At 51.6% G+C, this 26,953-nt stretch overlaps 7 protein-coding genes across 7 annotated transcripts; 4 read left to right on the plus strand and 3 right to left on the minus strand.

Annotated features, from left to right (window-relative positions):
- Positions 1-9: 9 nt before the first annotated feature.
- On the plus strand, positions 10-1,312 carry F5J12DRAFT_773986 (uncharacterized protein; the record flags this gene model as incomplete). The annotated part of the gene is made up of 4 exons (XM_051742287.1): positions 10-336; positions 389-444; positions 493-766; positions 828-1,312. The coding sequence occupies 4 exons, from the start codon at positions 10-12 to the stop codon at positions 921-923; spliced, it is 753 nt and encodes a 250-aa protein (XP_051595423.1). The 3' UTR covers positions 924-1,312.
- On the minus strand, positions 1,091-4,291 carry F5J12DRAFT_897537 (nucleoporin-interacting protein NIC96; the record flags this gene model as incomplete). The annotated part of the gene is made up of 12 exons (XM_051748031.1): positions 1,091-1,213; positions 1,268-1,465; positions 1,522-1,899; positions 1,957-2,219; positions 2,291-2,414; positions 2,463-2,594; positions 2,644-2,827; positions 2,877-3,040; positions 3,095-3,457; positions 3,515-3,667; positions 3,718-4,075; positions 4,128-4,291. 12 exons carry the CDS (start codon positions 4,289-4,291, stop codon positions 1,091-1,093), a joined length of 2,604 nt encoding a protein of 867 aa, XP_051595424.1.
- A 134-nt stretch (positions 4,292-4,425) lies between these two features.
- F5J12DRAFT_915614 (P-loop containing nucleoside triphosphate hydrolase protein) lies at positions 4,426-7,729 on the plus strand. The gene is made up of 13 exons (XM_051749159.1): positions 4,426-4,779; positions 4,836-4,860; positions 4,908-5,355; positions 5,414-5,536; positions 5,586-5,716; positions 5,769-6,031; positions 6,083-6,164; positions 6,230-6,409; positions 6,460-6,740; positions 6,849-6,952; positions 7,009-7,105; positions 7,179-7,603; positions 7,642-7,729. The coding sequence occupies exons 1-12, from the start codon at positions 4,469-4,471 to the stop codon at positions 7,324-7,326; spliced, it is 2,193 nt and encodes a 730-aa protein (XP_051595425.1). The 5' UTR covers positions 4,426-4,468; the 3' UTR covers positions 7,327-7,603; positions 7,642-7,729.
- A 1,217-nt stretch (positions 7,730-8,946) lies between these two features.
- F5J12DRAFT_467957 (uncharacterized protein) lies at positions 8,947-11,867 on the plus strand. The gene is made up of 5 exons (XM_051739575.1): positions 8,947-9,450; positions 9,515-9,576; positions 9,628-9,714; positions 9,792-11,114; positions 11,220-11,867. The coding sequence occupies exons 1-5, from the start codon at positions 9,063-9,065 to the stop codon at positions 11,427-11,429; spliced, it is 2,070 nt and encodes a 689-aa protein (XP_051595426.1). The 5' UTR covers positions 8,947-9,062; the 3' UTR covers positions 11,430-11,867.
- A 78-nt stretch (positions 11,868-11,945) lies between these two features.
- On the plus strand, positions 11,946-13,736 carry F5J12DRAFT_861647 (Phosphoribosylformimino-5-aminoimidazole carboxamide ribotide isomerase). Its single transcript, XM_051746893.1, has 10 exons — positions 11,946-12,131; positions 12,193-12,311; positions 12,387-12,457; positions 12,522-12,625; positions 12,679-12,755; positions 12,816-12,846; positions 12,896-12,963; positions 13,019-13,069; positions 13,121-13,184; positions 13,243-13,736. The coding sequence occupies exons 1-10, from the start codon at positions 12,001-12,003 to the stop codon at positions 13,325-13,327; spliced, it is 801 nt and encodes a 266-aa protein (XP_051595427.1). The 5' UTR covers positions 11,946-12,000; the 3' UTR covers positions 13,328-13,736.
- A 1,827-nt stretch (positions 13,737-15,563) lies between these two features.
- F5J12DRAFT_468058 (Golgin subfamily A member 7/ERF4 family-domain-containing protein) lies at positions 15,564-18,318 on the minus strand. The gene is made up of 5 exons (XM_051739577.1): positions 16,713-18,318; positions 16,356-16,548; positions 16,141-16,290; positions 15,952-16,053; positions 15,564-15,889 (listed from the first exon to the last, which is right to left on the minus strand). Exons 1-5 carry the CDS (start codon positions 18,098-18,100, stop codon positions 15,839-15,841), a joined length of 1,884 nt encoding a protein of 627 aa, XP_051595428.1. The 5' UTR covers positions 18,101-18,318; the 3' UTR covers positions 15,564-15,838.
- F5J12DRAFT_861664 (TPR-like protein) lies at positions 18,304-22,530 on the minus strand. The gene is made up of 8 exons (XM_051746894.1): positions 22,138-22,530; positions 21,942-22,078; positions 21,796-21,862; positions 21,655-21,737; positions 21,500-21,602; positions 21,272-21,450; positions 21,060-21,216; positions 18,304-21,008 (listed from the first exon to the last, which is right to left on the minus strand). The coding sequence occupies exons 1-8, from the start codon at positions 22,418-22,420 to the stop codon at positions 18,577-18,579; spliced, it is 3,441 nt and encodes a 1,146-aa protein (XP_051595429.1). The 5' UTR covers positions 22,421-22,530; the 3' UTR covers positions 18,304-18,576.
- Positions 22,531-26,953: the final 4,423 nt, after the last annotated feature.

The following is a 26,953-nucleotide window of genomic DNA, read 5'->3' on the forward strand; positions in this document are numbered from 1 at the left end:
GTTACACCGATGCGTCAGCTTCTCCGCTACGACTTGGAGGATTCATCGGGGCCGTCAAAGCCCCCTGGGCTCGGGGGACCTTCCACTCAACCTCCCTCCAAAAAGCGCAAATACAGCCAGCAAAAAGGTCGCGGGGCACATGTTCAGCATTGGGACGATCCTGGAACTCTGCAGGAGGCGGTGGTGTACGATGAGCAAGAGGACGGTGCATTTCACGAACACCCACAGTTCGAGGTTGAAGAAGAAGCCGAGGAAAGCAGAGAACTAACGTACGAAGACATATGGGATGACTCCGCGCTCATAGATGCCTGGAACTCTGCTCAGGCAGAGTACGAGGTATGTTTCGTCGCTCGTCACTTCCCATCTCAACGTCGAAACTTTCTATCAGGCATGTCACGGAAAATCGAAGGATTGGAAGAAGGAACCCATAAAAAAGTCTGCGTTGTAAGTGTTTTTCTTTTTGTAAAGCCGGCTCTCATGTGCGTGCACAAGGTGGTACAATGTTCCGCAACCCACGGCTACGAAGCAATCCAAAGCATCGAAGGATGTCATTGTTGATGGAGACGCAGACAACACTGCACCCATTGATTTTGATACCTTCGTGCCAACCCATGATCCCTCGCTTTCTGAACCCAACACCGCAGGTTCCAACGCCCCTGAGTTCTTCTTACCTCCTGCCTCGACCTCTATGGTAAGTCGAGATGAAGCGTTCAATAATGCCTTGAGTGCTATGTACTGGAGCGGTTATTGGACTGCAGTTTACCACGTAAGTTGCCTACTAGCTTTCATGACCTCACTTTCACCTGACAGCAACCGTCCCACTGCAGTGTCAGAAAAACACCTCCAGAGATGAGGTTCTTGCAAATGAGGGTCAGGACTGCGACGGAGAAGGTGAAGAAGTTGACAGGCGGCGATACAGATGAAGCCGAGGAGGATCTCGTGCCAGCGCAACGGTGACCAGTAGTTTAGATGACGACACAGCACTAGTCGTCCATTCATTGCATCCAGATCCAGATAAAGTGTCAGGTACGTTTTTACGACCACGATCACGAGGTGAGAAAATACCATCGAAACGAGGGACTACATACGATTACAAGGAAATCTCCACGTCCAGCCGTGCCAGATACGAATACACATCCGGTGACATTCTGTACTTCAAAATACCCGCGAACACCATTAGTGGCCTAGACTTCTTTCTGAGTGTGGTCAAGGACTGAAGAATCTCCTACATTAGATTCCAAAGCCTGATACTGAAGTTGCAACGTACCATCTGTCGGGTAGCCTCCGTGACAGCAGATGACGCTTTTATTGACTGATGCAAAGCGGCGAGGCAGTCCATCGTGAGAGGTAGGTAAACTTGCAAGTTGCGCTGCAGAGCATCATGGAGGTCTTTGAATTCCTCCGCCCGGCGAGTGATCTTGGCAACGTCGCCATCCAAGGGGATGAGGTCGGTTGACTCCATGATCTGTGACAATGTCTTCGTCAGCCTCGAGTTGCAACTGGCAGACAAAGCATACAGACTTCGAGAGCGACGTCAGGACGACCAGCATTTTTGGCGTTGATAGCCTCTCTAACGCGTAGAAGGCGAACGGCGGCTTCCCTGTCCTTGCCCACAGCCCTGTTCATCCTCTCGTAGTGTTTTAATATCTCTATCGCCGTCTTCTCGACAATTTTTCCTTTCTCATTCTCGGCCATTGGGAGCGAGAGAGTATTTCCGAGAGCTTGTGCGAGACAAGCAATGACAGTGGCGTAGTCACCAGCGAGGTTATAAAGTTTGATTGCTTCTGGGATGCGGTCGTTCTCTTCACATTCGCGAGCCGCCCGGATAAGAATTTGATTGTTGTACTGAGTGATATTCTGTAAGTGCAATAGGGGCGCGCCCTGTTCAACAATGCCATTCTGAATCATGGGTATATTATCAAGTTGAAGTCACAATAGAGGAGCGAGAATACACACGAATTTCGTCCCGTCTGGTCTAAACCCTCCAACAAGTTCATCCCAGGCCGGTCCCGAATGAGCCAAGACGATGATCCTCCGAACGAGTTCCCAGGCGCTCTCAAGGGTTTCACTTCCGACACCATTGGCCTGATCAGCCGCAAGGCAGACACAATAGACGTACTGTAACGCCTCCTTGGCATCCATCTTGACGAACTGGCGGACATACCGCCAGATAAGTGTAGACAGGCTGAGTGCAGGAGGGTGGACTGGCGAGATTGTTACTGATAGATAAATGGGATTAAACACTGCCATCCATGCTGGGCAAGGGCGCCAAAAAGGAAACAGAACGCACGGGGACTGAGGTCTGAAGTTTCTGCACGGGGTGGCACACGTAAAAGTCCATGGTAAGCAAGAGCGATAGCCAAATGGATGGCCTCGACCTCTGTCTCCGGATGTTCCCAGAGAACAGCGACAGCCTGCGGCACGATTAGTTATGAGTTATTTCGAATGCGCCTACTACATACCCTCTCGAACTGGCCACACATGAGAAGGACACTCGCCCACACGCCTTTTTTGGCTGTCTCAAAGTGGTGTTCGCCGTAACTGAGCAAGACTTCCATGAGCCCACGGAGACCCCCTTCCTCTTCCTCATCAACCTGTAGAAAAGTGGGCACGCTTCACATCAATTTCGAGCGCATGACGTACCATTGCAAGTTGGAACCACAGCCAGTCCTCAATGGTAGCCGTGACGTGAAGGGCGGAGCGTCTCGAGGGCTCCAATCGACCCATGAGTTTGTACAACGCTAGCTTGAATGGATCCGTTGTTGCCGCATGCAACATGTGTGCATTATACACCGACTGAAGATAATCCCGGTGGGATTTTGACAAACTGTAATAAAATGTGAGAATGGAGGCAACATGACGATAAAGCATCCTACCGCCTGTCTGGCGATTCGATCCAAGACCGGAAGTGGCTCACGAAGCTGGGCTCGCGGTGTTCAATGGCAGCCTGGCAGCGTACGGCCTCGTCAAGGGCCTCTTGCGCATGGCCAGTTCGCACGAGATAGAATAGTTTAGCCCAGAGTGGTTGACCTGCTACAATCTAATGATATCTGCGTTAGTGTACTGTCGCATGTAAAACCAGATGCCCGCCTACTTCTATGTGGTCTTCCCATTGGCCGTTCTTGTAATACTTTACACCGAGAAACGCTCTGATCTTGTTTGCCACGCTTGGATCACCGCCCAATCTTGCTTCCACCGCTCGCGCTTGAATCCCCCGCTCGATAATACCCCAAAACTGGTCCTCGAGCGCTTCTCGCCCACCCTGGGCAATTTGAGCCCTCAACGAAGCTGCCTCACGCGATTCAGGATCGCCGAGGTACGCCCGCGCGAATTTTCTCTCAAAGAGAGGGGCATTAAGGATGTGTGCTCCTGCGTGTTCCACAGGGGGGAGCGCAGGTGGTTCACCAGTTATTTTGATGAGAATTTGACAGTTTGACACCATCTGCATTGACGAAGGCTGGGAATATCCCCCTCAATTTCCCATATTCACAAGATAAACTAGAGACGGACGTACGTCTAGGTTCAAGTTCGCGGCAGCTTGCATAAGGAGATGGATGATAGGACACGACATCCCTCGTGACCTTGCTGCGTTGAGTTCGCATACGGTCCGGTCGTAAGCCATCATCTTGCTTTGCATCTGTAGTGTGAGACTTGGACCCGTGCTTGCCTGGAGGCGACTAAGCTGTCTCGCGTCCAAGGGAACAGAATGGAACGCACAGAAAGGTTTGCCCTCGAATGAAAGCTCTTCTTCATTTCTGCGAGTGCTTTGCCATCTGCTCCTGCCGTAGTAGCTACCAAAGATCTCCCTCCAAGCTCCTCGAAGACTCTCCTTTTCTTCGCCTCCCAGTCTTTTCTGCTTCTCTCTTCTAGGAGGTTGTAGAACGCTTCCTGCGTCTCCCGCCTTCCTTCTTCGATGGTTGATATGAGATTCTGTTCGTGGGCGTGACGGAGGTACCCCGCGACATCAGTGTCCTGGAGAGGTTGCAGAGGTGAAAAGGTAGTAGAGGTATTGAGGTGCGCGATGGAACTAGCGAGTGCAGGTGCATCTACGTGGGCTTGAGCTAAAAGATAGTTCCTGTACGGTCAGCAGTCAGAGCCGAGTGCATGTAACCGGCTGTGGCACGCACGCGCGGTCGGCATCGGTCGCAGCAGCAGGTTGACGCGAAACGAGGCGTCGCGACTGGGCCTCTATCTGGTCGAGAGACAGATTGACCGTAGGAAGGTCAGGCCTCGAAAGATGAGCATTCAGAGCGCGTGAGGAGTTGAGCAGCGAAGACAAGTCCGAGCTCATCGTTCCAGCTGGTCCCCGGTGGTATCTCCTGTGAAGCAACGGGCAAGTTCAGTCCTGCCTTGGTCTGACCAAACCCGACGCTGAATTCAGAACGTCGACGCGGTGCCAGCTGCCTGTTTTGGAAGGCATGCTTAGGCTTTTCCGCAGTGAATACCAGACACGAGGCTGACGCTCACGATGATGCCCGGAAGACTAAGACTCGGACAGAGAAGAAAACCCCTTGCCAGGCCTGGCGTTTTTGACCCAACGGACACCCGGAATGTCAAGCACACGCGTATGGGCGTGTGGGACCTCTATGAAGAACGCCCGTATAACATACCCATACCATATAGCTCCAGGCTCGAGACATTTGCACAACTGTTCGAGGGAATCCCATTTGTATGGCGCATGCTGAAGGACATATGCAGTATACGACGCTGCTTGGGTTTGATCTGCTTGTATCTGCTCGTCGAAGTGGCTAGGTCTCTCGTCCCCGCAGTCTCTCTCTGGTAAGTCTCGAATGTGTGGATCGGCCTCTGCTTGATACATTCAATGGCTCCACCAGGTATTCCGGCCAACTTCTTTTACTGGTAAGCTACTCTTCTCCCCCTCTCTTTTATCTTTAACACCCCAAAAGGTCGAAACAGCCGTCGAGAAACGGACAGTGGACAAAGATGTCCTTCTCCGCGTCGCAGCAGGCCGCATGGCATGCACTATAGCGGAACGGGTCTTCCATTATGCTCGCAGTCGCATCACCACCCCTCTCAACTTATCCATAAAGCGATACTATTCTACTCACATTTTCCACGCTATGGCTCGTCTTGACTTACCCACTTTCGAGGATCCTGCTGTGCAAAGACAACTTGAATCTTCTTGGACGACTTCGTGGAAATCGAGTCTCGCGTGGGAAACCATCGAAATCACGACGAATATGTTCATGACCTTCATTCGGCTACTGTCGCAACTGTCTGTGCTGGTTGGCATATTGCGCGACCAACCAGATGGCCCACTTCTTGCCATCCTCAGCTTCTCACAGTCCCTTTTCCAGTGGTTTAGTATGAGAGGGCCCTCATTGCAGTCACTAGGTTTGTTTCCGCCTTGAGCTCTCCACTCGTAGTAGAATGTTAAGCTGCTAATGGTCAGTATGGGCTGCAACGACGAAGAATGAAGATTACATCCGAATGCAAGGATATAAGCATGTTGTGGATAACCCCATACATCGGAAAGAGGTCGTTGCTGGCAACCTAGGTGAACATCTCTCCCGTCGTAAGTAACTTTACTTTCATGCACCCATCTAGAGGCTTATGCGAAACAGTGTATAAGGATGCCTCAGCTCGTGTCGGAGACGACGCGATGGATTTTCCGGAGATTCGACGTTCATTTTTTGTCCGGGACCGTCTTACCCTTACATCTATCCTCCGCGAACCATTGCGCGAGCTTCCGCAGGTGGGTCTCCACTCTATCTAGCGCTATGGACGCTCTGGAATTATATTGTCAGATTGTGTTCACCCTGCGTGCCATTCAGTATCCAGCTTCGATACCCATCTCCTTGGCATCGCTCACGTTGATTACCCAGACAGCTAACTCTTTTAGCGGCACTCTGTTTCAGTTGTTTGGTGAATCCTTCTCGCTCTCCGAACAGTTTGCCAGCGTGCGCAAGCTGTACGAGATCTCGACGATTCCTAATAGAGTTGTCGACGGGACGATACCCTTCCCCGAGAATCAACAGGCATTGAAACACGGCATATTAATAGAGTTCCGGTAAGGACATTTGGTTCGGAAATGCGACCTTTCACATTCGATCCCTCTCAGTAATGTATCTTTCAAATATCCCGGAGCCGACAAGTATGCTCTCCGTGATGTATCTTTTACAATCCGCGCTGGCCAGCTTTGTGTTAGTTTTTTTTTTTGCAGAATTCCGCTACATGCCTGTGTCCCATCCCTGATTCCGATTTGCAGGTCATTGTCGGCGTGAACGGCTCCGGAAAGAGCACGATCCTGAAGTTGATCTCACGGCTGTACGATCCCACCGAAGGCACTATTCTCATAGATGGCCAGGACATCAAAACGTTGAAACTCAGCGACTTGCGTCGCACGATGGCCATCCTTTTCCAAGACTATACGCATTTTCCTTTATCGGTCAGTCTTCTCCAGTAGCATACATCTTGTCGGCTCAATCCAGTGCTCAGATCAAGGATAACATTGCTCTCGGTAACCCCGACGTTTCTTACGACGACAACAAAGTACGAGAAGCGGCCCGACTCGGCGGGGCTGAAGAATTCATAGATAAACTACCCGACGGGTTTCATACATATCTTGATCGGCCGGTCAAGGATTACTACTCTGCCCTTCCTGAAGGAACCGTTACACTTTTTGGTCGGCAAGTCGACTACAGTATGGTCCGCGGCGTTGGGAGGATGCAGACCACCGAAACGTCCTTGAGTGGTGGTCAAATGCAGAGGCTGGCTGTGTAGGTCATCTTGCTAGTTGCATACTCGTTTTCTGTGCCTGGGACAGGAAGATCTCCTTAATGGGGATGACACTGACGTGGCTGATTTTTTTGTCCTACTCCCTTTAGTGCGCGTACGTTTATGCGGTCGCTCGTTTCCGAAGCCGAGTCGCCAGTGGGCCTTCTGCTATTTGACGAGCCAAGTGCTTCCCTCGACCCTACCGCCGAACACGGTAAGATCGCTCGTTGTTCATACTCAGTGCAGGAATTCTTACGTGTTATTACCTAGATCTTTTCCAGAGACTTCGAACCCTGAGAGGCAGCAAAACTATGGTTTTCTCCTCGCATCGGTTTGGCAATCTAACACGTCATGCTGATCTGATCCTGTGGGTTTCCGCTTTGGTCCTGCTGATTCCCTCTGCTCAACTACGACACTTATGTTTCGAATGCCTGTTCCAGTTATATGGACGATACGGAGGTTCAAGAGGCAGGGACACATGATGAACTGATCGCCCAGAACGGTGAATATGCTCGTATATGGAAGCCTACAAGCACAAGCCTTCTTGTGATCAAGGCGGATCTTGCCGGTGAACCTTCGTTGTTTTAGCGACGATTCCAATGGATTAATCTTAAACAATGCACCACTGCTGTACTACATCGTGAACTCGTTGGACTCACGCGTATCTATGCGAGCAAACAGGTAAGTTACTGGTTTGCTGGCGTAGACACAGGCATGTAAGTTCTTGAAGCATACAAACGAGCCAATGCCATACTAAACGTGGATACCCGCAACCACGATCATAAGTAAAGCTTGGTCCCAAGAGAACACATGTATATATATTGTATAGACCCATAACTCGACACCGCTTACAGGCACCAACCCCGTGCGTTGTTCACCACTGGGAGCGGTAGCTGCAACCCCAGGGGGCAGGCTCTGATTTACATAAAACCTAATTCAAACCCAGGAACATCTGCTCGCAGGTGCGCTGAAGGTGGCAGGCTACAATAACTACTTACTATGGAAACTAATCAACTGCTGCACAAAGATAACCCGTCGGTTGGGGAGAGCCTGCAAGGAAGGGAGAGCGCAGTTAAGTTCTATGACGTCACATCAAGGGCACAATCCACACGTGTGTTGAAATGAGCCTGGGAACTTAAGCCAAAATTAAGATCCTTCTCAGGCTCGCCGTGCGTGACCGGTTGACCGAGGAGTTGAAGGGAGCCGACCCGTTTTTGATTCACAATGTGCACACGTCTGTGAGGTCGCACCTCAGTCCCAACGATTGTTGCCCAGCTTGACATTTCATAAACAGCGCATGCAATTTGAAGACTGATAGACGTGCCATGTTACATGCGCAATGCATTCGCAGCATAACAAGTGTCTGTGAGTAGGCGTCATTCGTCTGGTTTCAGAAAGTGGTCCGAGATGGATGTGCTTTGGACAATCGAGAGCTGTGGGGTTATGGCGGTGTTCCTGGTACGCAATCAGAAAACCTGTCATGCCTATTCTCGCAAATGAATCCAATTCAAACGTAGGTGGAAAGGCTGTGCATGCTCCGTCGGGCGAGGTTGAATGAGTCTTGTAACAGTGAGTCGACCGTGATCACATCTAAAGCATCTGGTCATCTAAGACTTTTGAAGCCCGTCGGTAGAGTTGTACTGCCGATCCACATGCCAGCAAGGTGGTGAAACAAGAAGCTCCTATGCACGCGTTGATAGACTGGGGAATGCATTTGAAGTGGACGATGAGCGAGTCCCCGTGACGGAGTGATGGGTTGATTGCCGAGACCCACCGGTGTCGGCCGTTGTTTGCTACCGATGCTGATCCCTGGGCAACGGCTCCTTTGTGGCATGATATTACACCCTTCGAGAAGCCAGTGGGCTGCTGCAACCACCATCTGAGGTGTCATCCTCCTCCAACAAGTGTTCAGGACCGTCGGAACTAACTAGTATTGAGAGCGTCTGTGGGCTGCGGCCTGCGGGAGTCGAGTCACTCGCTGGCCGCGGACGATGCCGATATAATGGCTTTGATCGCGGCAATTAGAGAACTCGCCGGGAGACCTTCAATGAGACAGACCAATATAAGCCCGATATGGGCATGGCTAACCCTGGCCAACCTTTTGCCGGCCACCTACGTCAATGCGGCAGGGAAATTAGAATTTATCGATAAGGGGGGAGGGTTATGCTATGAGCGAGGAAAATAATTAAATAGTTTTTTTTCCCGGACCGATGTGGCTGGGCTTCTCCTGAGCGGGCGACTGTTCACTGCACTTATTCGTCGTCATCGCACAGGCTCGTCGTTTTGGACACTGACCAGCCAGCACACCGTGTTGCGCACAGACCATGTCTGACTACACGAACTTGTGGAATCTGGCATCGGCCCCATCCCAGTTCTCACAATTGCCAGAAGATGAACTCCTGGCTCTCCTCCAGAAACAGTTCCAACCCATATCGCATGGAGCAGTCACTCCCTCAGACAGTAACAAGGACGGAAACGTAGACCCCGTATCGATCACAAAGCTCTCTTTATCTGGCGTCACTCCATCCACGGACGATAGCAGCCCGAGCCCATCCGCCAATAACGTGGACTCAGTCTCAAGGCGTCAGTCGCACTCTTCATACCCTCGCCAAGGCAACAATCACGCGCAAGGTGACGAAACACCGGCACTCAAACGCAAAGCCTCTGATGACGATCTTGACGAGGAGCATAACCCAAAGAATAAGCTTGCTGGTCCGTGTCACGTCATCATCTTGTTGATCACAATCCCTCTCATTGGCATGCCTCCCTCTAATAGTGGACGAGTCCGGGACCAAAAAGGGGCAGTCCTCCAAGCGAAAGTCGACAGGAAACTCTCAGGTGAGGTTCTGTCAAGAGATTTGGTGCTGCTCTGCCTACCTCGCTCAGCAGGATGAATCGCGGTTACTTAAACGCAAAGAACAAAATCGTGCCGCACAAAGAGCATTCCGTGAACGTAAAGAAAAACATGTCAAAGACGTAAGTGTTCCCCGTCCCATCACTAGGGCTGAGTCCCTCAACCACCATATTATCTTTATCGCATATGACATCCGTAGCTGGAAGACCAAGTCGCAGCACTCGAAGCAAAAAATGAAGAGGCTCAAACTGAAAACAACAATCTACGAGATCTCCTTTCCCGTTTGCAGCAGGAAAATATAGCTCTCAGGCAAGCTCAATTTACCTTTTCTGTGCCAAAGTCTGCACCTCCGTCCGCATCCGTCACCCAAGCCCCTTCCACCACCCCCAATTCCAATATGCATCCTCCGTCGTCATCTCCATTCAGCTTTTTCGGTGCACCAGAGCCATCTTCTTTAGGCGGGGATATCGACTGGGGGACATTGACGACTTTCGATCCGGGCATGTTGAGCATGCTTGATGAGCCTCCTGTTGGGGACGTCACCATGGAGCAACAGCCACCGGACTATTCAAGTTCGCCATTCGGTCAGTATGCCCTCCCGCCTCCGAACCAATATCGCACCATTGCGAGTAGCCCCTGGCTCATGACATTTGCGGACACCCCTGAGACGCCTTCGACCACGACCGCGGTAACAACCAGTCCGGTGAGCATGAACGGAACGAACGGAGGAAATGCGTTCGATGCATTTGGATTTGGTAGATTTGGTCTTCTACCATCCTCGAATCAGGCATGGCCACCGTCAACCGGTCAAACGCTCACGCCGGCGAATTTTAACCAACACTTCGCCCCATCTAATAATGGATTAGATGAACTCTTTTCGGGCGGCATGTTCCCGAATGGGGCGCCGCAGGGGAACAGGAGCGGGCAAGATAGTGGGGGGCCTATGGAATTCGGGACTACATTCGTGGACGATTCACTTCTACCTCCGAGCATCAGTCCAGTATCTCATGCAAACGGTAATGCGGGTTCCGCCAGGATCGGTGGTGCGAACGCGAATGTTGGTCCCCAGCCCAACGTGCCCTCTTCATCCACATCACCTGCGTCGTCACCGGATATACAACGATCAAACTCGAGCCCGTCATTGCGAAATAATACAGCATCATCTTCCCCACTCACGTCCGTATCTGGATCTAGGCACGGCACTGATGGTGGTAATGTAACAGCAGGCGAAAGTAACAGCGGCCTAAAGAAACGAATTACGAGGGAAGACGTAGCAAAACACATTGCAGCATGCGGAGAGTCACCGTTCACCAGCCCTTCAGTGGGGTGTTCGACGATCGGTCTAACCCCGGAGTCGGAAAGCAGAGGCGAAGAATCGAGGGTACTCCGCAAAGCGAGCGACGTCACTCAGGGCGACATTATCTCATGTCAGGGCTCGCGTTTCCCGAGGACGGAAGAAAGTCCGGATAACGTCGAGGTGCTACAGGCTTGGCGAAGCATCACTTCCAGCCCGTGCTTCAAGGTTGGCGTTGTTTTCTTTTTGTCATTTCGCTTTATTTCTTTTGCACCCCTTCCATCTCCTCTTGCCATGCTAAGCAAAGAATTTTCACTAATATAATGCATGCAGGATGCGGATGTCAACCAACTGTGTACCGAATTCTCCAAGAAAGCGCGGTGCGATGGGACAAAAGTTGTGTTGGAGCCGGAGGGTGTACGTCACATCATAGAAAAGTTTAAGATGAACGGTCCACATTGTATGCCAAATCCGCAGCCGCACGCTCAGCAAGAGCAGCAGCACCTACAACATATACAGTTGCAATTACAGGGACAGCTATGACGATTCCTCGGGAACGGCACAGAAGCAGGAGTCTTAGAATGTGCTGGACCGATAGGAGGACCCACAGTCAGACGCCTCGGACGTGCATTATATCTGCAGAACTGTGCTGTTGAACTCACGGGATCAAGGTCGGACTTGACTCGGAGTAGATGCGACGCCTTGTTTCATGTGCTACCTACCTCTTTCACAGCTTCGCACGATTATCCGTCCACATATTTATGTGCTCGGGTGAGATGTGCATGGTGTTATCACGTTTCTTTTTTCTCTTTCTTGTTCGCACATCTGTACGTGTATTATTGTTGTCTTGTGGATAAGTCATTTTTCCAAGGTTGCTATACTCTACATATTGCATACGTATACGGTCGTCTATGAGCCGTCGGTCGCCCTAGATAAACTTATTCCGTCTGTCAGGGTACTCACTTGTGTGGCATACGGTCTCAACTAAATACATTTCCCCCTTTGCCTGTGCAGACCAAGATGTGTAGGTTTGCACCGATGGATATGGCTAGCTTAATGTGCCATTTTCAGACCGATCATCATTAGTTTGTCGTCCGGCCCCATACAGTGTAGAATGTCGACTCGCGACCGCCGCAGTATTTTCCGGCCGTGCATCGATTTACACGATGGTCAAGTGAAGCAGATCGTCGGGGGCACACTGTCGGACAGCAATCCAGAAGCATTGAAAACTAATTTCGTAGCATCGTAAGGCCTATCCCACTCTGGTATTCACCTTCATCTCCAGATTCATAATCAATCATTGCAGCCAATCCCCAGGTGACTTTACACGTCTATATAAACGCCACGACCTTTGTGGCGGGCATATTATCAAGCTGGGTCCCAAAAATGATGATGCAGCAAGAGAAGCTTTAGCTGCTTGGCCAGGCATGAAATCTCGCATCTTGCTCATTCATATCTGTTGACAGAATCCTCATTGTTATTGATTTGCTCCTTTCCTAGGCGGCCTGCAGATCGGGGGCGGCGTCACTGATGCCAATGCACAGGAATGGTTAGACAATGGTGCCAGCAAGGTGACTCGCCCGATTCTCAGGAGTCAAGTCGATTGTCATTTTACTGTACTCTTGCTTGTCTCAGGTGATCGTAACGTCGTACCTATTTCCAGCCGGCAAGTTTTCCCTGGAGCGACTACAGGCTATATCTCATACCATCGACAAGGACAGGCTAGTAATCGACGTCAGGTACGCCAGTGTTTCTTACCGTACTCTCAAGCTACTGCAAGCCGACTTGTTAGTTGCCGCCGTCGAGGAGACAAGTGGCTAGTGGCCATGAATAAATGGCAAGATATCACAGACATGGAGGTGTGCAAAGGTTCAAATCCAGATCTTGGAAGTTTTTGTCCTTTCCATACTAAAGAAAGTGATTCTTCAGAGTCTCTCGATCTACTATCCCAGTATTGTAGGCAAGTACGTCGTGCTTCTCTGGTTTGTTTCTGACTCGGAATTGGTCAGTGAGTTCTTGATCCACGCTGCTGACGTGGAAGGCCTGTGTCAAGGTATTGACGAAGATCTCGTGAGAAGTACGCACTCTGTTTATGCGATTCGAGAAACGCCCGAATCGACCTTTTTTTTCAGGACTGGGTGAATGGGTAACAATACCAACTACCTATGCCGGAGGAGCGAAACGTTGGGATTTCCGACCTGTACACGTGTTCTCAATATTAACACCACTTTTAGACGTAGATGATCTTTCGCTGGTTAACAGACTTTCCGGCGGAAAGGTGGACTTGACATACGGCAGGTTTGTGCCTTTTTTTCCACTGCAGAGTTACTGGAACGTGACTACCAATGTAATTCAGTTCTCTCGATATCTTCGGAGGAACACTGGTCAAATTCGAAGACCTAGTGAAGGTGTCTCGGGGTCCGCGGGAGGCTTGCGGTTGACGCTGTCGGGTAACGCTGCCACAGTGGTCATTTTACTCATGTACCTATCTTGCGACCGGAACAACAAACACGTTCTGCAACAATCATACTTTCAAGTCGCATGTGGCCCAAAGACACAGTTGGAAATCGCCCGCAAGTACTTCGATCTGCCGTTGACTATCGTCGGTTGGTGCCTTTCGAAGGCGAAGATTCTGAATGCGATATCCACGACCAAGTCCACTTCCAAATTACTATGTTCAGAGCTCGGTCTGCCGCAATCTGTTCTATCAACGGACAAAGCTTACGAAGGTCGAATGTGGTGTCCTCGGGCATCGAACAGTCTTCGTGCCATGTGTTCTCACTCAGATCACAGGCACAGCGGCATGAGTAGGTAATTTATTTGCTTCCAATATGACGACCACATTGCCCATAATCAGGGAATACCTTGAGATGCCGGGACGATAATGTTTCAAAATCAGAAATATCCTCCGTCTGGTTTCGCTACTAAATCCCGTTTAGTTCTCGCGCAAAGAAGCTTGACCTGCTCTATATGTACATACGGCAGGTGGACGAGGCCCGTGAAAAAAAAAAAGTTCACCGGTCTTCTTGTGCGAACCTTACGACTCCATGATACGCCTCCGCGACGACGCATCACTGACGGCTTTGGCCTTTCAGTGCCGCAATATTAATCGGGTCATCGCTAGAGAATTGCGCAATGCTTTGGTTCTTTTGATGTCATCTGTGCCACAGTAACGGGTGAACAGAGCTTTTCGAAACCTTCTGGAAGAGTACTACGGCGTAGTATCTTGGAAGTACTCCCGGATGAACCACGCACTTAATGCCAACTGAATACTTCAGATTTCCGATTGAGCGTCTCCTCGTGGATATCCTTTACGCGCCAATATTTTGACATTATTTGGAAACGCAGACTGGATAATCATGCACAGTACATGTACGTTCTTGTAGTACTCTATTTCGATCGATGACAACCATTTCTTGCAGAATGACATCCCCACTGACACCTAAAATTAAGACCTGCTTCCCAGAACCAACTAATCACTGCCGCCGAGTTCTTACTGGGATCTTGAGTCAGCCTTTTTTGAACAAGCCCGATGGTGAACTATTCAGAGCGACCTGGATATGATGTTAACGTTCCGGCCGATCGTGCCGAGTTGCCCATATCCTTTTACAGCGGACAAACGGCTCCGGCCCCTCTTTGAACAGTGCTATCAGATGGTGGCCCAGTGCGCAGGGTCGACATACTTTCTTTGGACTTTCACTGTTGGACTAATTGTTTACGTTTCCTGAGAAGCTAGGTGAAGTTCTTCGCCATCGCAGCATATTCGTCCGACTGTCGCACCCGATATAATAGGCGCAGAAGGCCCTAGGAAGGGCTTTCCAGGGGCATGGTGTATAGTTTCCTCTTCCAGACCATAAACATAAACTTGAAACCCGGTTCATCTGTTTTGGGTTGCTGCCCTCTGTGGAGTGGCCCCAAGGGTGCTGGTCGGAGGCAAATGTATTTCTCCTGTGTGTCCAACGTTCATTATTTAATGGAAAACTGATTGAGTTACTTGCATTCCGGCGACCAAGAGAATCAAGTACCGCCTGTGGGAGCACATAATTTGTTCTGCGCACAACTCACGATGTTTCGTTCTGCTGAAGGATAAGGTAATAACCCTGTACGCCGTGAGGGCCCTGAAAACCATGTCCACTGAGTAACGTGTTGGGTGCCCGAACAAATGGACGCCTTCAATATTTAATGACTTCTGGACTATCTCGCAGGTGTGCAACGGGGCTAGGGTCGGAGTCATTAGAAGGTGTTCCCCTCATCATACGACCTGAACTGTGCTAGCACCAGGAAGATATGAAAGTGACTTTACTGCAAGAAGTCGGACCGGCTACCACGAGGTATTTGGTTTACGCAGAGATTCTGTAACAAGACGCCGCAATCTATTCTTTGGGTGAGGGATTCCATGTAACCGTCTACCGATCAGATGAACCCCCGCTATGTAACATAGTTACCCTGACGGTGATCACATGAAATAACAGCGCATGCCATTTTCCGAACCTGTGACCGTTTCCATTGAAACCACCCTCAGAGTCGGATGAAGCACATACAGAGTATGAATGTGAAAATGTTACCATTAAATAAATTACCCCGAATAAACAATATCCCTTCGAAGAATGGTAGGCCAGCCAAGAGAAGGCGAACCTGACGGAAGTAAATGCTGGCAATGAATATAGCGGGGCCGCCGGCGAAGTGCAAAATAATATGCCACCAACACAACGATGATAACGGAGGAAAATGGCAACTAGGTGGAGAGAGATCCGGATGTCATAACCGGCGACATGTACAATTGGGAATTGATTGATTGAGATAAGGAGGGAATGGCAAGAGAGAGGCTCCATGGTATGTACTAAAAATGAGCGTAGAGGGAAGGGAGGCATGGGCTCCACAACCCGCGCGACGTATATGCAATTCCAAAGCCGATTCCATCTGATCACTATTACGCCGATCGCCGTAAACGTCTAGATTGTGTCAAACAGGGCGTAAGGACTTACATAGTATTCAATTTCAAGCTTCCCAGAAGACAGCAGGTGGTCAATCACAAGCCATTTCAAGAACACGTGAGGAGACTTACGAAGAGAAAGGCTACTTTCCGGGGCCATAATATATTGAGACCAGCCGGATTATAAAGTTGTGTGTTTAATTCATCGATCTTTCTCTCCAGCCTTCGCATCTCCTGTGTTTCCCAAAGAAAGGAAGAGAAAAACGTAGGCATTATTTAAAGCTTTGTCACGCCATAACCATAAACCCGCGCAATGCGCACCTTGGTATAATGGGACGTCACAACCAGCGTCGACAGCTGGAGTGTAGCGACCGCCATAACGTTGTATACGAATGAATGTCGAAGGCTGTAAGCCGATATTAAGATCTCGTTGATGTTGTTGATGGTCTCGAGAAACTGGGTGGCGGTTATCTGCACACAAGACCGTCGCACCATCGTGAATGCACCCGAGAGCCAACTGCACGAGAAACACTCACCCGACCCTCCAACTCCAATGGAAACACGGGCATGAACTGTACCACTTCTCCGCCGGTGTAGTCCCGCTCGATTCTCACAATCTCACGCGGGTGATGCACTCCGATGTGGCCTACTGGCGCTGTTCCATAAGCGGAGTCAGGAGGGGGAGGTCCGAAATAGTATGAAGAATGTGGAACCAGAGGACGCTGGCGGCTGCATTGGGGGATAACGTGAGTCATGCAATAGATCAGCACAGGTGCATGGCAGGAGAAGGAAGAGAAAGCGGCAAGAAGGGCGAGTAGAGATGAGCAGAACGTGGGACAAGGAAGAGCAGGAGTGGAATTTCTGGTATAAAACACAAAAAGGCAACCGCGTACCTCTTTTGCATCACAGCGAAGTTCTTCGAATTCAGTGTTGAATAATAGTCCGAACTCGGGTGCTCATTACCCTCTTGGTCTCTGTCCCCATCTCCAACCCTGAATGCCACACCACCACCCAAACCCCTTGAATTACTATCTTCCGGCGGAAGCCCAAGATCCCACGGCTCTGATGACCTCAACTTGAGTTTCAGCTGCTCCAGCTTCTCCGATGCAGAAAGTTTGAGTGAGGCCCTATGGCACTCCGCGGGCCTTTTCTTCTCGTCTGTTTCAGAGGAACAGCTTTCCGAGAACTGAACGCTTCTCCTGCGCGTTTCTACCTCCCTAACAGGTGGGCTGTTTATCTGATCGCCATCAGGATCGAAGCTGTGATCCCTCTCGTCCGAAAGTGGATCGCTCGAGAGGGGGTGCCACAGTGCGTCCACGATATCCGCTTCTCCCACAGTATCATTTGGAGGCGCAACGTGATCACCCCCTTCCAGCACTGCCCCTCCTTTGCCCGATTCTCCCCCAGTTCTTGACCCTAGCATCCCCGGCGTGGGTAATGCGGTATGCAGTATTAACGCCTCCTCCGGTGGCTGCCTCAACTCCTGAGCACGTTCCTGTTCCTCTTCACCCTCTTCTCCAACTAAATCGATCACCTCACTACTCCTGACCATATTCCCCTCTTCTGCGTTCATTTCCAACTCTAACCCTACCTCGCCTTCGGCTTGACAATCGTTGCCGACGTTTCCCTTAGACGCCCACGACGTCGCCAAGGAAGACGGGCCGGCTGCCAACGACCTAGCAGACAAGTGCGACGGAGCGAGCGAGACCTGAGAGGAACCAGAGGACGGGCGACTCGTAACCACAAGTGGGAGGGATGCTGGTGGTGGCGTCGCCTTCCTTGGTGGTGCTGCAGGTTGCAGAGCATCCGTATCGGGAAACTTAGGGATGAGGTTATCACTTTTGAAGAACGTGTTTTCCATGGGAATTGTTATGGAGTAGTTAGAGGTAGAACCCAAATCTGCAGTAGTATCCTCGGTCGTCACAACATCCCATACGCGGGGTGTCTGCGGAAGTGATGGTGGTGGTAGTGGTAGTGGCGGGCCTGCACCAACCTCATGGTCATGGTGACCATTCGGCGGTGCCATGGCGTCCCCGTCCATAGCAGCAGCACTAGTGGAACTCGCCATACTGCTACCCTTTGACTCAGTGTCGTGCCACGCTAAGGAGGAAATCCGTGGAGGAATGACAGGATGTGCGACTGTGATATCGATCACGACACTCTGCACCACGCCATTACGACTGTGATGACTATTACTACCCTCGCCTGGCGAGTTCCCGCGCTCGTCGCCTCTGCTTTTGTTAAACTTTCTCGATTGCGTTCGCGTTAGTCCCGCTGTCATTGCGACCCGTGGTGGTATTCGTGCTCGTCGATCCGCTAGCGCATCGAACAATCAGATTTCCTTGGAGGGCTTAGTGAAGAAAGCGCGACCCGTATCAATTTCGCACGGCAGCGAGTCGGTTGACTTTGAGTTTGTCGCGGTTCAGAGAAGTAGTGTCGAGCTGTCAGAAACTAGCCTGAGAAGCCTGGTAGTTGTAATCAGACTCGTTGGCAAGCGTGGGAACACACACGCAGCATCCGGACCGTGTGCAGTCATCCTAACAAATGAATAAAACGAACTATGATGGAACAAGGAAGAACAATGTGCGGATATCTATAATTCTTATGAATGGAGATACATATACATGCAGTGCGTTCTTATGCCGATAGATAGAAAGCCAAGCTGTAGAATAAAACACTTTTGGGACATGAGCAAAGTCGTGAACACGTTAGATATCGAACGAAGCCAAAGGAGGTTATAATGACATATTATCATGCTCAAGCGGAGGACGGTGAATCTTTCTTCTCATGGGCGCGGGGTGAAGATGCAACGGGTCGAGCACCAGGCGAATCAACAGCAGGGTTCATCACTTCCGACAGCTTGCCTCTCGATGGAGGCGTGATGGAGCGACGATCAACCGCCATCCTGTCATCCGTTGGCGAGGGCGTCGATGAAGATGAGAGCGTAGCAATGGGTGGCAGGGCCATCACCGCCGCCCCAATAGGTCGCGGGTGGGGAGGGAAAGGTACCGCGATCTTGGGAGGACTCGGGAACGTAGAGAGCGCAGTCTCGTTGTGCGGATGAGAATCGGGTGAGTGTGATGCAGGCGGCATGCGGAAGGAGGGAGACGAGCGAGATGGAACAGGGGTGTGTCGTCCAGAAGACGAACCGCTACCTCGCTTCACACTCTCGACTCGAGTGCGCTTACTGTCGGTTTCCTCCGTCGGGGGACTGAGCGGGCGCTTGAGGGACGACGCTCCGGACGAAGCAGGTGAAGGACCGTTGGAGGACGACGTAGATCGACGATGAGGGGCGGCATCGCGTGGCGAATTGGCGGTGTGGCGACTTGCATTAGACAGCGTCGGCGAGTGCATCGTCGCATTGTAGTTGTCATGCGCAGAAGCCGACTGCTCGGCAGGACGGGTCTGGGACAAGTTAACTAACGCATCAGCGACACCCTCATCATAATCCTCATCTACCACTCGGGACGGCAGGCGTGGGGTGGCACCAGTCGGAGACGGCTGTAGTGAACGATTTCCAGAACCGCTCGAACTTGCCGTGTCCTGCCCATCCTTCGCTGAGAAGGAAGGAACCTTGAATGACGCAGGTAGATTAGCGGGTAAGCCAGAGTCATCCTTGGCCCGACGTTGACGCTTCTTCCTCTTCGGGGCATCACTAGGGATCGATCCACCGATACTTTGCGTGTCCGAATCCTTGTCCTTCGTCGGTTGCGGCTGCTTCCTCCTGTTCTTCGAGTCGGCTGATGATGGCTCTGGAGACACAGACATGCGAACATTTGTATGTAGCGGAACGCGAGGCACGGCCTCTGGTGAGTTGACAACCGAACTCGAGTGCCTTCTCGACTCCACATCTCGCTCCACCGGACGTTCGCGCGCGTCGAATCTTGCGGGATCGTAGCGCCAGTGCCCGCTTTCGGGAGGACCCAAAGGTTGATGGGACGGGCCACCGGGGGGCTTCGAGTCCCAATGAGGCCGCGAGTGATGGGCAGAGCGAGGCGACGTCTCCATGGGACTCAGGGCGCGGCGAGGTCCTGGAGAGCGGGAGGCGTAGTAAGGTTGCTGTGAAGGGTGAGTCGGATATTCAGAACGTCCGCGGTGGTCGCGATCCTCCCAGTCACGATGGTGCTCCGGGTGAGGACCGCGGCGATCCCAGGCCATATCGCGATCTGCTGCACGTAGCTCGCGCGGATACGAAGGCGGCGTACGCTGGGAAGCCGGAATGCTCGGCTGAGCCGGCCCGATTGGCTGGCGACTCGGAGGAGGGTAAGCCGGGAAGGTGGAGACAGGAGAGCGCGGGCGAGCAGGATGGGGAGCAGGTGAGGCGGATCCCGAAGGGACACGTAGTGGGCGGTTGAAGTACTCCGAGTGCTGTGCCAGATCCTGGTTGGTGGAAGATCGCAGCTCTTCTGTCGGGAGCTGCTGTTGCGGGACGGGGTGGTGCAGCAAGAGACATGGGTGACCAGTGGGGCCACGAGCAACACTATCCCGGGAAGGGCCAGAGAAGTCGCGGTGATGGGGGCGATCGACATCCATGGGGGCAAGCGGGGTATGAGAGGGGGGATGCCGTGATTCGTCGATGGAGACGGGAGGGGGAGGACCCCTAAATGGAGGAGAGGCGCGGCTAACAGGCACAGGAGGCGGGGGCAAATGGAGGTTATCGTTATTTCCCGGACCTCTAGAGTCGGACCTAAGTAGGGGGCGGGTGGAAGTCGACTGAAGAAGGAGCGGAGGGCCACTCAGACCTGGCGGAAGTGTAGACTGGTTAGCATAGGCATTCGGGTGGACGTCCTGCGGACCAGGGGCAGCGGGAAGTTGACCACCGGTTGCTTGGGCATTCTTAAGTAACTGCAGTCGCTGAGAGATAACAACATTGCCTGGGTCGAGCTCGGCGGCACGAGCATACGCATCGATGGCGTCAGAGATCTGGTTGTTGCAGCTTTCGTACAGGCTTCCTAGGTCGAACCACACCTCAGAGATGTACGGGTTGATTCGGATAGCGCGCGAGTATGCGTCGAGCGCATCGCGGAACTGGTTGATCTGGAAGTAAAGGACGCCAATCGAGCACCAGAAGGTAGGGTTCCTGCCGTCCCGGTAGACAGCCTGCTGATAAGCTTCGTATGCCTTGTTGTACTTCTGACCTGCCATATACGCTCGCCCGAGGAGATACCAGCTCTGGGCGTCCGAAGAGTCTGGGATACTAGTTAGTAGAAGCTCGCAGCCAGTCAACGTCATAGACGAACCTGCTTCGAGACTCTTGGTCAGGAATTGGATAGCGAGTTCCTGGTTCTGAAAAGAGGATCCTTCCTGATGGTAGAGCCAGCCGAGCTGCTGGAGAACCTTTGCATGGACAGGGTTATCAGCAACTACACGCTCGTAAGCATCCTTTGCACGGGCATACTGAGGAAGGGAGGTGAGTGTCGACGACGCAAGGCATGCGAGCGGGCGCTCTTACCTCATTTTGTTGCTCGTAAACGTGGCCAATTTGGAACCAGATGTCGGCATGGGCGAGAGGACTGGGAGGATTGCGAAGGATGCGGTCAAAGCAGCCAAGGGAATCGTCGTATTTGCCCTGTTGCTTGTAAATGATGCCGAGGCGGAACAAGATTTCGTTTGCCTTGTCGAAGTCTAGTTCTGCATCAGTACATAACAAATTGCCAGGGCAGAGGGGGGAAGAGCCAACCTTTGTCCATTTTGAGAACAGAAGCAAAGGCTTCTTCGGCATGATCCAAAGAACCGTAGCGGTCGTACAGAATGCCTATTCCATACCATAGTTTTGGATCCTCCTGTGAGTGTGTGAGGGAGGGTGGTGATGTGGCAGGTGACGAGCGGCAGTACCTTGGGATTTGGAAGCAGATAAAGAGCTTGTTGGTATGCGGAGTAGGCCTTCTGGAGGTCATCCTGCATGAGGTAGCAATGACCTAGATCCCCATCGGGACATTAGACAGGGTGTTGATACGGTGACAAGCGAGCGATTACCCAATGCACTCCATACTTCGCCGTTGTCTTCCTGTAATTGAAGCACCCGCTGGAAATACTCAATTGCCTGAAAAGGGCAGGATGATGTCAGCCATGTGTCAATCTGAGATCTGGAGAGATCCTCGGGGAAAAGAGAAAAGACATACCTTCGGATAATTCTCCTTGATTCGAGCTATTCCCGCCACCTGGGTTAGGCCAGAAAGGGAGAGCGGGTTATGCCGCAGAGCATTTTCGTATGCGGTGATGGCATGTTCCAGATCGCCCATTTGCTCAGCGACGCGCCCTGAGAAAGAGATAACTTAAACGACCGCTTATCTCGGAGGAAGAAGCGTTTCCCCGTACCGATTAGTAACCAGGTCTGCTCGTTGGCGAGGGCCAACTTGTGGATGGTGCTGGTCGGGACCCCGTTGGGAGGGGGGGCAGTGGAGGGAACAACGGTTGGCGAGACCAGTTGGGCCGATGCTGTGTTGGTGTGGTTGGAGCCATTTGAGATGCTGCCTGGCGTCGAGGGAGGAACGGTGGAGTTACCATTGAGGTGGGGCGGGGGGGGCAGCGGCGGGTGGGTGACGAGGGCGTGAGGATGGGGGTGGACGACGTCCCTATCAGGCTGTCGTCTGTGGGACATGATTGGTGGGGACGGCGAGGAGAGGGGGGAGAGAAAGCTGACAAGCGTTCTCGGATGGAGATATATATACTGCGGAGTCAGAGAAACAAGGACATCAGCGACCCTTGTTGGGTGTGCATGTGTGTGTGAGCTGTCCTAAGCCCCCTCCCCAGTCGATGTCGCACGATCAGAGATCAGAAGGTGCGTTGCCGAGCCCACCTCGGGACTATTACGGAAGATCTCAGATCTCGGAGGCGATGAACCCTCCAGACAATCTAGCATAGCGGGTTACCAATCCATCGGCTCACCCTCTCTTTCTTGGATCCATTACGTCAGTATCGTGATCAGGTACTAATTGGCAGTTTTCACTCTCGCGCGCGGGCTCTTCGGAGCACGCGGACGGCCTCCGCACTATCGTGGCACCTTATATTGCAATTACCCGGGAGATCTCCGTTCAAAAGGCTTCACCCTGTCCCTGTTGCCAACAGCCGCCTAATAGTAATCAATCGAGCGGATAGATGGGGCGACAGCGGAACGTTATTTCGCTTTTGGAAAAGCCCCGATATGATGAGGCTATCGCATTGCATATTCCGAGTTCATTTATGTATCCAGCTTCCATTTTCTTTTTTTCTCGTTCCGACACGCAGCTAAAACGATGTCATCGTGCGCGCACCTGGTACCCGATCACCCTCATTCACGACCTCATGCCATCATTCAATGGCTACGACCGCCCACAGTTGCAATATACGCGGATAATGAGCCTCTTTATATATCCCCTCTCTCTGATTCGACCCGCAGGAGATTGAGAGGGATCGTCAGGGTTCTCCCTACGGCCACCGGTCCGAGCCGCACCTCTTTGTTTAGCAAACGGAGAAACACGGCCATGTGGCTCATATTTTAGGCGTCACCCAGTGTGGTGACTTCGCACACACCCGCGGCCGCGTGACGTGGGGAATTTGCGGGGTGGCGAACCCACACACCAGCTATTCATTCGAATGCATTCCTCCATCTCGGATTGAAACATGGCGGAGTTAGTCGACTCCAGCTTGCTGCCGTAGCCCTAAGGAACAAAAAACGCACCATGACAGCATCTGACAGCATCCGGCGGTCACAGTACTACGAAGCTGTAGGTCTAAATCCATCACCTGGCCCCCTGCTATGACGCTGCATTTGTAACATTAAACAAACAAAATAAAACAGGTTATTGCGCGACTTTTGCAGTACTGCTTCTGCGCAACTTTTTATACTACCCCTGCATAATTTTTAACATAGCCACTTTGCACCACTTTGCACTAGCTAGGAGGGCAGATAAACATAGATAAACGTAGACAGGACGTGAACACAGATCGTCGGCACCCTCCCCAGTCACCCCGCCCAACCCACGAGGCCGTGATGCCCCACAGGACCCACTCGAACGCTCGACCCCCTCCCCCGCCCCGTGGCGGTGGCGGGATTGCCCCTTCGGGAAATTCCCACGGCACTGCCACTGCCAATTTTTCGAACGAAGTGTCGCCTACGAGGGCGTATGTGACCGCATTCCGCACCACAACATCACTGGCCTAGCGAATTTGGGCCCGTTTCTTGGCAAAATACCCATTATTACATGGGTTATGTACAGTGGCTAGTAGTAGCATTGAAACGAGCCCCAAGGAACAGGCGAGGAGTGCGTGTAGCCCTGACTCACCCGATGCGCTCGCTCCCCGTGCACGTGCCCTGCTTAGTCAGCGGCTGTGCGGTCATTTGCAGTGGCTGTGAGCACAGCCACCTGCAAATTTTCTGCGCAGTACTGCAAAAGTCGCGCAATCACCTGTTTTATTTTGTTTGTTTAATGTTACAGATGCAGCGTCATACCCTGCCATCTGACAACCTTCTCTAATAAACCCAACTCCGCGGGAAAAAAAAAAATTAGAGTCTCCCTGACAGCTTTGACAGGGGTCGCCGACAGATGACAGGTGTCGGTTAAAGCATTTCATATGGAAGCACACTTGTCTCGCCCCCCTGAGATACTTGCGAGTAGTAATAGGATCGTATTATTAGGCCTGTAACACTCCTGTAATCGATCACACTCCCTCAACATTCGACGTTCAACGTCGTCAACCCCAGCGACGTGGAAGCCGAGATTGACAGTAGAAGCAACAGGCTTGATGATCGCAAGCAAATTAAAGACCTTCTAGTTGACAAGTAAACCGTTTGATGAGTATGAAACTATTGAATCCCACCCGATTTGCAAAAACGCCCTATCCGAGCTAAAATGACACTGCGCTTGGCGTACGAGCAGGCACTGCAAAGTATTGCCGCTCCTGCTTTCGATCGACGTCGATGGCGTTTCACAAGGACTTCCCAAGCACAGGAGGTTTCAGAAACATACACATGTCACATTGGTCATGATTTCCAAGAGAGACCGTCGCGCTCCTTTTCGGAGCAAAGCGTTCCGAACGCTGTTACACCAGTCAGGACGTGCTGACAATCGGACGTCGTTATCTGATCGACAAAGGATCCGTGTGAGATCATTCCAGTAGTGTCTCTGTCAGCGACCCGTCATCATACACACACACATAACACATATATTATTACCCATTCCCGTCCTCCAAAATTCCAGGATGCACAGCATGATACACGTGGGTGATGTGTGGATACTTTAGGAGGCATGGGAAGATCCGTGTTAGATAGATATGTGTGAAAGGAGAGAGAACAAAGGAAAAGGAAAAGTAGCTCCGAAGGTGTGGCTTCCCTGCGCTAGACGCGGTAAGTAGTTACACGAGGGGCGAGACTTACTGGGGAAGAAGTGAAACGTTCGGATGATCGCTGCAATGAGTATAGCGTGTTGAACGGCCCATATTATAGTAACAGCCCTTCTATTACATGATTAGTACAGGACAAAGCACATCAGCCACATCAACTTGCTGTGATAGCATTCGCGAATTCAACACTCTTCGACGGAGGCCGTAGGACATCCCATCCTAACTTTGGAATGCTTCTCTGGATCCAACCCTCCTCAGTTGGGGCGGACACTTTTAATCATTACTCCACCCATCCTGTATTATACAATTGCGTGGCTCAGCGCTTCCAGAACCCTTCCAAAATGGTTTAACAAGGCGTATTTGCGCATGTTTGGCTGCCTGGGCGCTCGAATGTGTCGTCTTCCACGATGAGGCTGGCACAAGGACTTCTCCCACCATATCGCTGTAGTCGCTGTTGTAACATTACCCACTTTCTAACATGACCCGTACGTTTCGTCTATAGTCCCTCCTGAATCCATTGACGGATTTGGCCAAAAATTTCAGGAGGCAACCAGAGAGAAATGGATCGAGCGAAGGCAGCCAAGAAGCAGGCGGCCATGAACAAGTCGAAGCCAAAGGAAAGTAGCACGGCTCTGGCAAAGCGTAAGGAGGCGTAAGCACACCCTCACACGGCCCTTATCAACCCTATTTAAATGCATTCCCCATTCCGTACAGTGACGCAGAGATCCTGAGGGCCAAGCAGAAGGCATGCCCAGACTCTATCTATTCCTCTTTACTCTTGGTAGACTGATCGTTTTTTTGGGTCCCTCTTGGCCGTGCACGGATTTGGATATACAGAAGAACGATGAAATCAAGGCCGCACAGGAAGCTGCTGCGCGAGCGGCGAAAGGAAAGTGACACCGACTCCGTGGTAGGGCTCTCCTGGAGCTCTGCTTGCACATCTTCATCCTAGATCACACGTGCCGTCGTGATATCTCCATATTTCTCTTCCGGTAAATCTAACTTCAGTGATGGGGTGGTCATCTTGGTGGGAGCATTTAATTCTAGATGTTATCAAACGCTTGACCCTGCATCACTTTGTTGTGTGTCCATATCCATCAAATTTCGTCACTTCCATTTTGCCCTGCTTACCAGCACCAACATGTTTTAACTGTTCTCCAGACGCCCATTTCGTCAGTTGAACTCGTGTCAGTCTAGCATAATCAGCATGCCACCATCAGCCTTTCCATCACCATCGTACATCATGTGGCGCAGTTCTCGTTCAACGCCCACGTTCGTATACCGGTATTCAGGTACTAAGCTTCGGCACGTACTGGGCACGAAAGAACGGGGCAAAGCCGGCCCACTAGTCCCACTGTGGCTTTTATGCTCCATCCAGACAAGCTATGTTATATGAATCACAGGATAGCCGCCCATAAAAGCACGGTCACAGGTCACTTCTGTTGATGGCTACATTGTTCCCCACAGCAGCTGCGTCACCCAGATTTGGTCTCGGAAGGGAATCATATACCGACGCCGAGGTTGCGCCCCGTTCAATCACTCTGGCGCCAGTGAACAGGTCGATCGAAGTGGTGAAACCGGAGGCTTTCGCCGTTTCCGGGTCCGACCCATCCCAAAGCGATGAGAAGATGGCTCTACAAGGCTACACGAGATAGACCGTGGAAGCCACTAGAGTGTATGACCAGTGTCGCCGCGGGCTGGAAACGCCAAATCTGCGGAATAACTTCCGTTTACAGACACCTAAGTATAACCGTGCTGTTCTGCTTTACTCCATCCCTAACTTGGCACATGGCTCCCACCCATGTGTTCTTCC

This window comes from Pisolithus orientalis, assembly GCF_024613125.1.
Source record: "Pisolithus orientalis strain OTSU chromosome Unknown F5J12scaffold_55, whole genome shotgun sequence".
NCBI lineage: Eukaryota > Fungi > Basidiomycota > Agaricomycetes > Boletales > Pisolithaceae > Pisolithus > Pisolithus orientalis.

Excerpts from the sequence above, each read along its gene's own strand:
- F5J12DRAFT_861647 (XM_051746893.1), top strand. The coding sequence starts at position 12,001 with ATGTCGACTCGCGACCGCCGCAGTATTTTCCGGCCGTGCATCGATTTA. Across the intron at positions 12,132-12,192 it reads AAAACTAATTTCGTAGCATC|CCAATCCCCAGGTGACTTTA; the intron begins GTAAGGCCTATC and ends CAATCATTGCAG. Across the intron at positions 12,458-12,521 it reads TAGACAATGGTGCCAGCAAG|GTGATCGTAACGTCGTACCT; the intron begins GTGACTCGCCCG and ends TGCTTGTCTCAG.
- F5J12DRAFT_467957 (XM_051739575.1), top strand. The coding sequence starts at position 9,063 with ATGTCTGACTACACGAACTTGTGGAATCTGGCATCGGCCCCATCCCAG. Across the intron at positions 9,451-9,514 it reads CCCAAAGAATAAGCTTGCTG|TGGACGAGTCCGGGACCAAA; the intron begins GTCCGTGTCACG and ends TCCCTCTAATAG. Across the intron at positions 9,577-9,627 it reads AGTCGACAGGAAACTCTCAG|GATGAATCGCGGTTACTTAA; the intron begins GTGAGGTTCTGT and ends CTCGCTCAGCAG.
- F5J12DRAFT_861664 (XM_051746894.1), bottom strand. The coding sequence starts at position 22,420 with ATGTCCCACAGACGACAGCCTGATAGGGACGTCGTCCACCCCCATCCT. Across the intron at positions 22,079-22,137 it reads GCAGACCTGGTTACTAATCG|GGCGCGTCGCTGAGCAAATG; the intron begins GTACGGGGAAAC and ends TCTCTTTCTCAG. Across the intron at positions 21,217-21,271 it reads TTTACGAGCAACAAAATGAG|TATGCCCGTGCAAAGGATGC; the intron begins GTAAGAGCGCCC and ends TCCCTTCCTCAG.
- F5J12DRAFT_468058 (XM_051739577.1), bottom strand. The coding sequence starts at position 18,100 with ATGACAGCGGGACTAACGCGAACGCAATCGAGAAAGTTTAACAAAAGC. Across the intron at positions 16,054-16,140 it reads TGACGTCCCATTATACCAAG|GAGATGCGAAGGCTGGAGAG; the intron begins GTGCGCATTGCG and ends TGGGAAACACAG. Across the intron at positions 15,890-15,951 it reads GGAAAGTAGCCTTTCTCTTC|CTTGAAATTGAATACTATGT; the intron begins GTAAGTCTCCTC and ends TCTTCTGGGAAG.
- F5J12DRAFT_915614 (XM_051749159.1), top strand. The coding sequence starts at position 4,469 with ATGATGCCCGGAAGACTAAGACTCGGACAGAGAAGAAAACCCCTTGCC. Across the intron at positions 6,165-6,229 it reads TCCGCGCTGGCCAGCTTTGT|GTCATTGTCGGCGTGAACGG; the intron begins GTTAGTTTTTTT and ends TCCGATTTGCAG. Across the intron at positions 7,106-7,178 it reads CGTCATGCTGATCTGATCCT|TTATATGGACGATACGGAGG; the intron begins GTGGGTTTCCGC and ends TGCCTGTTCCAG.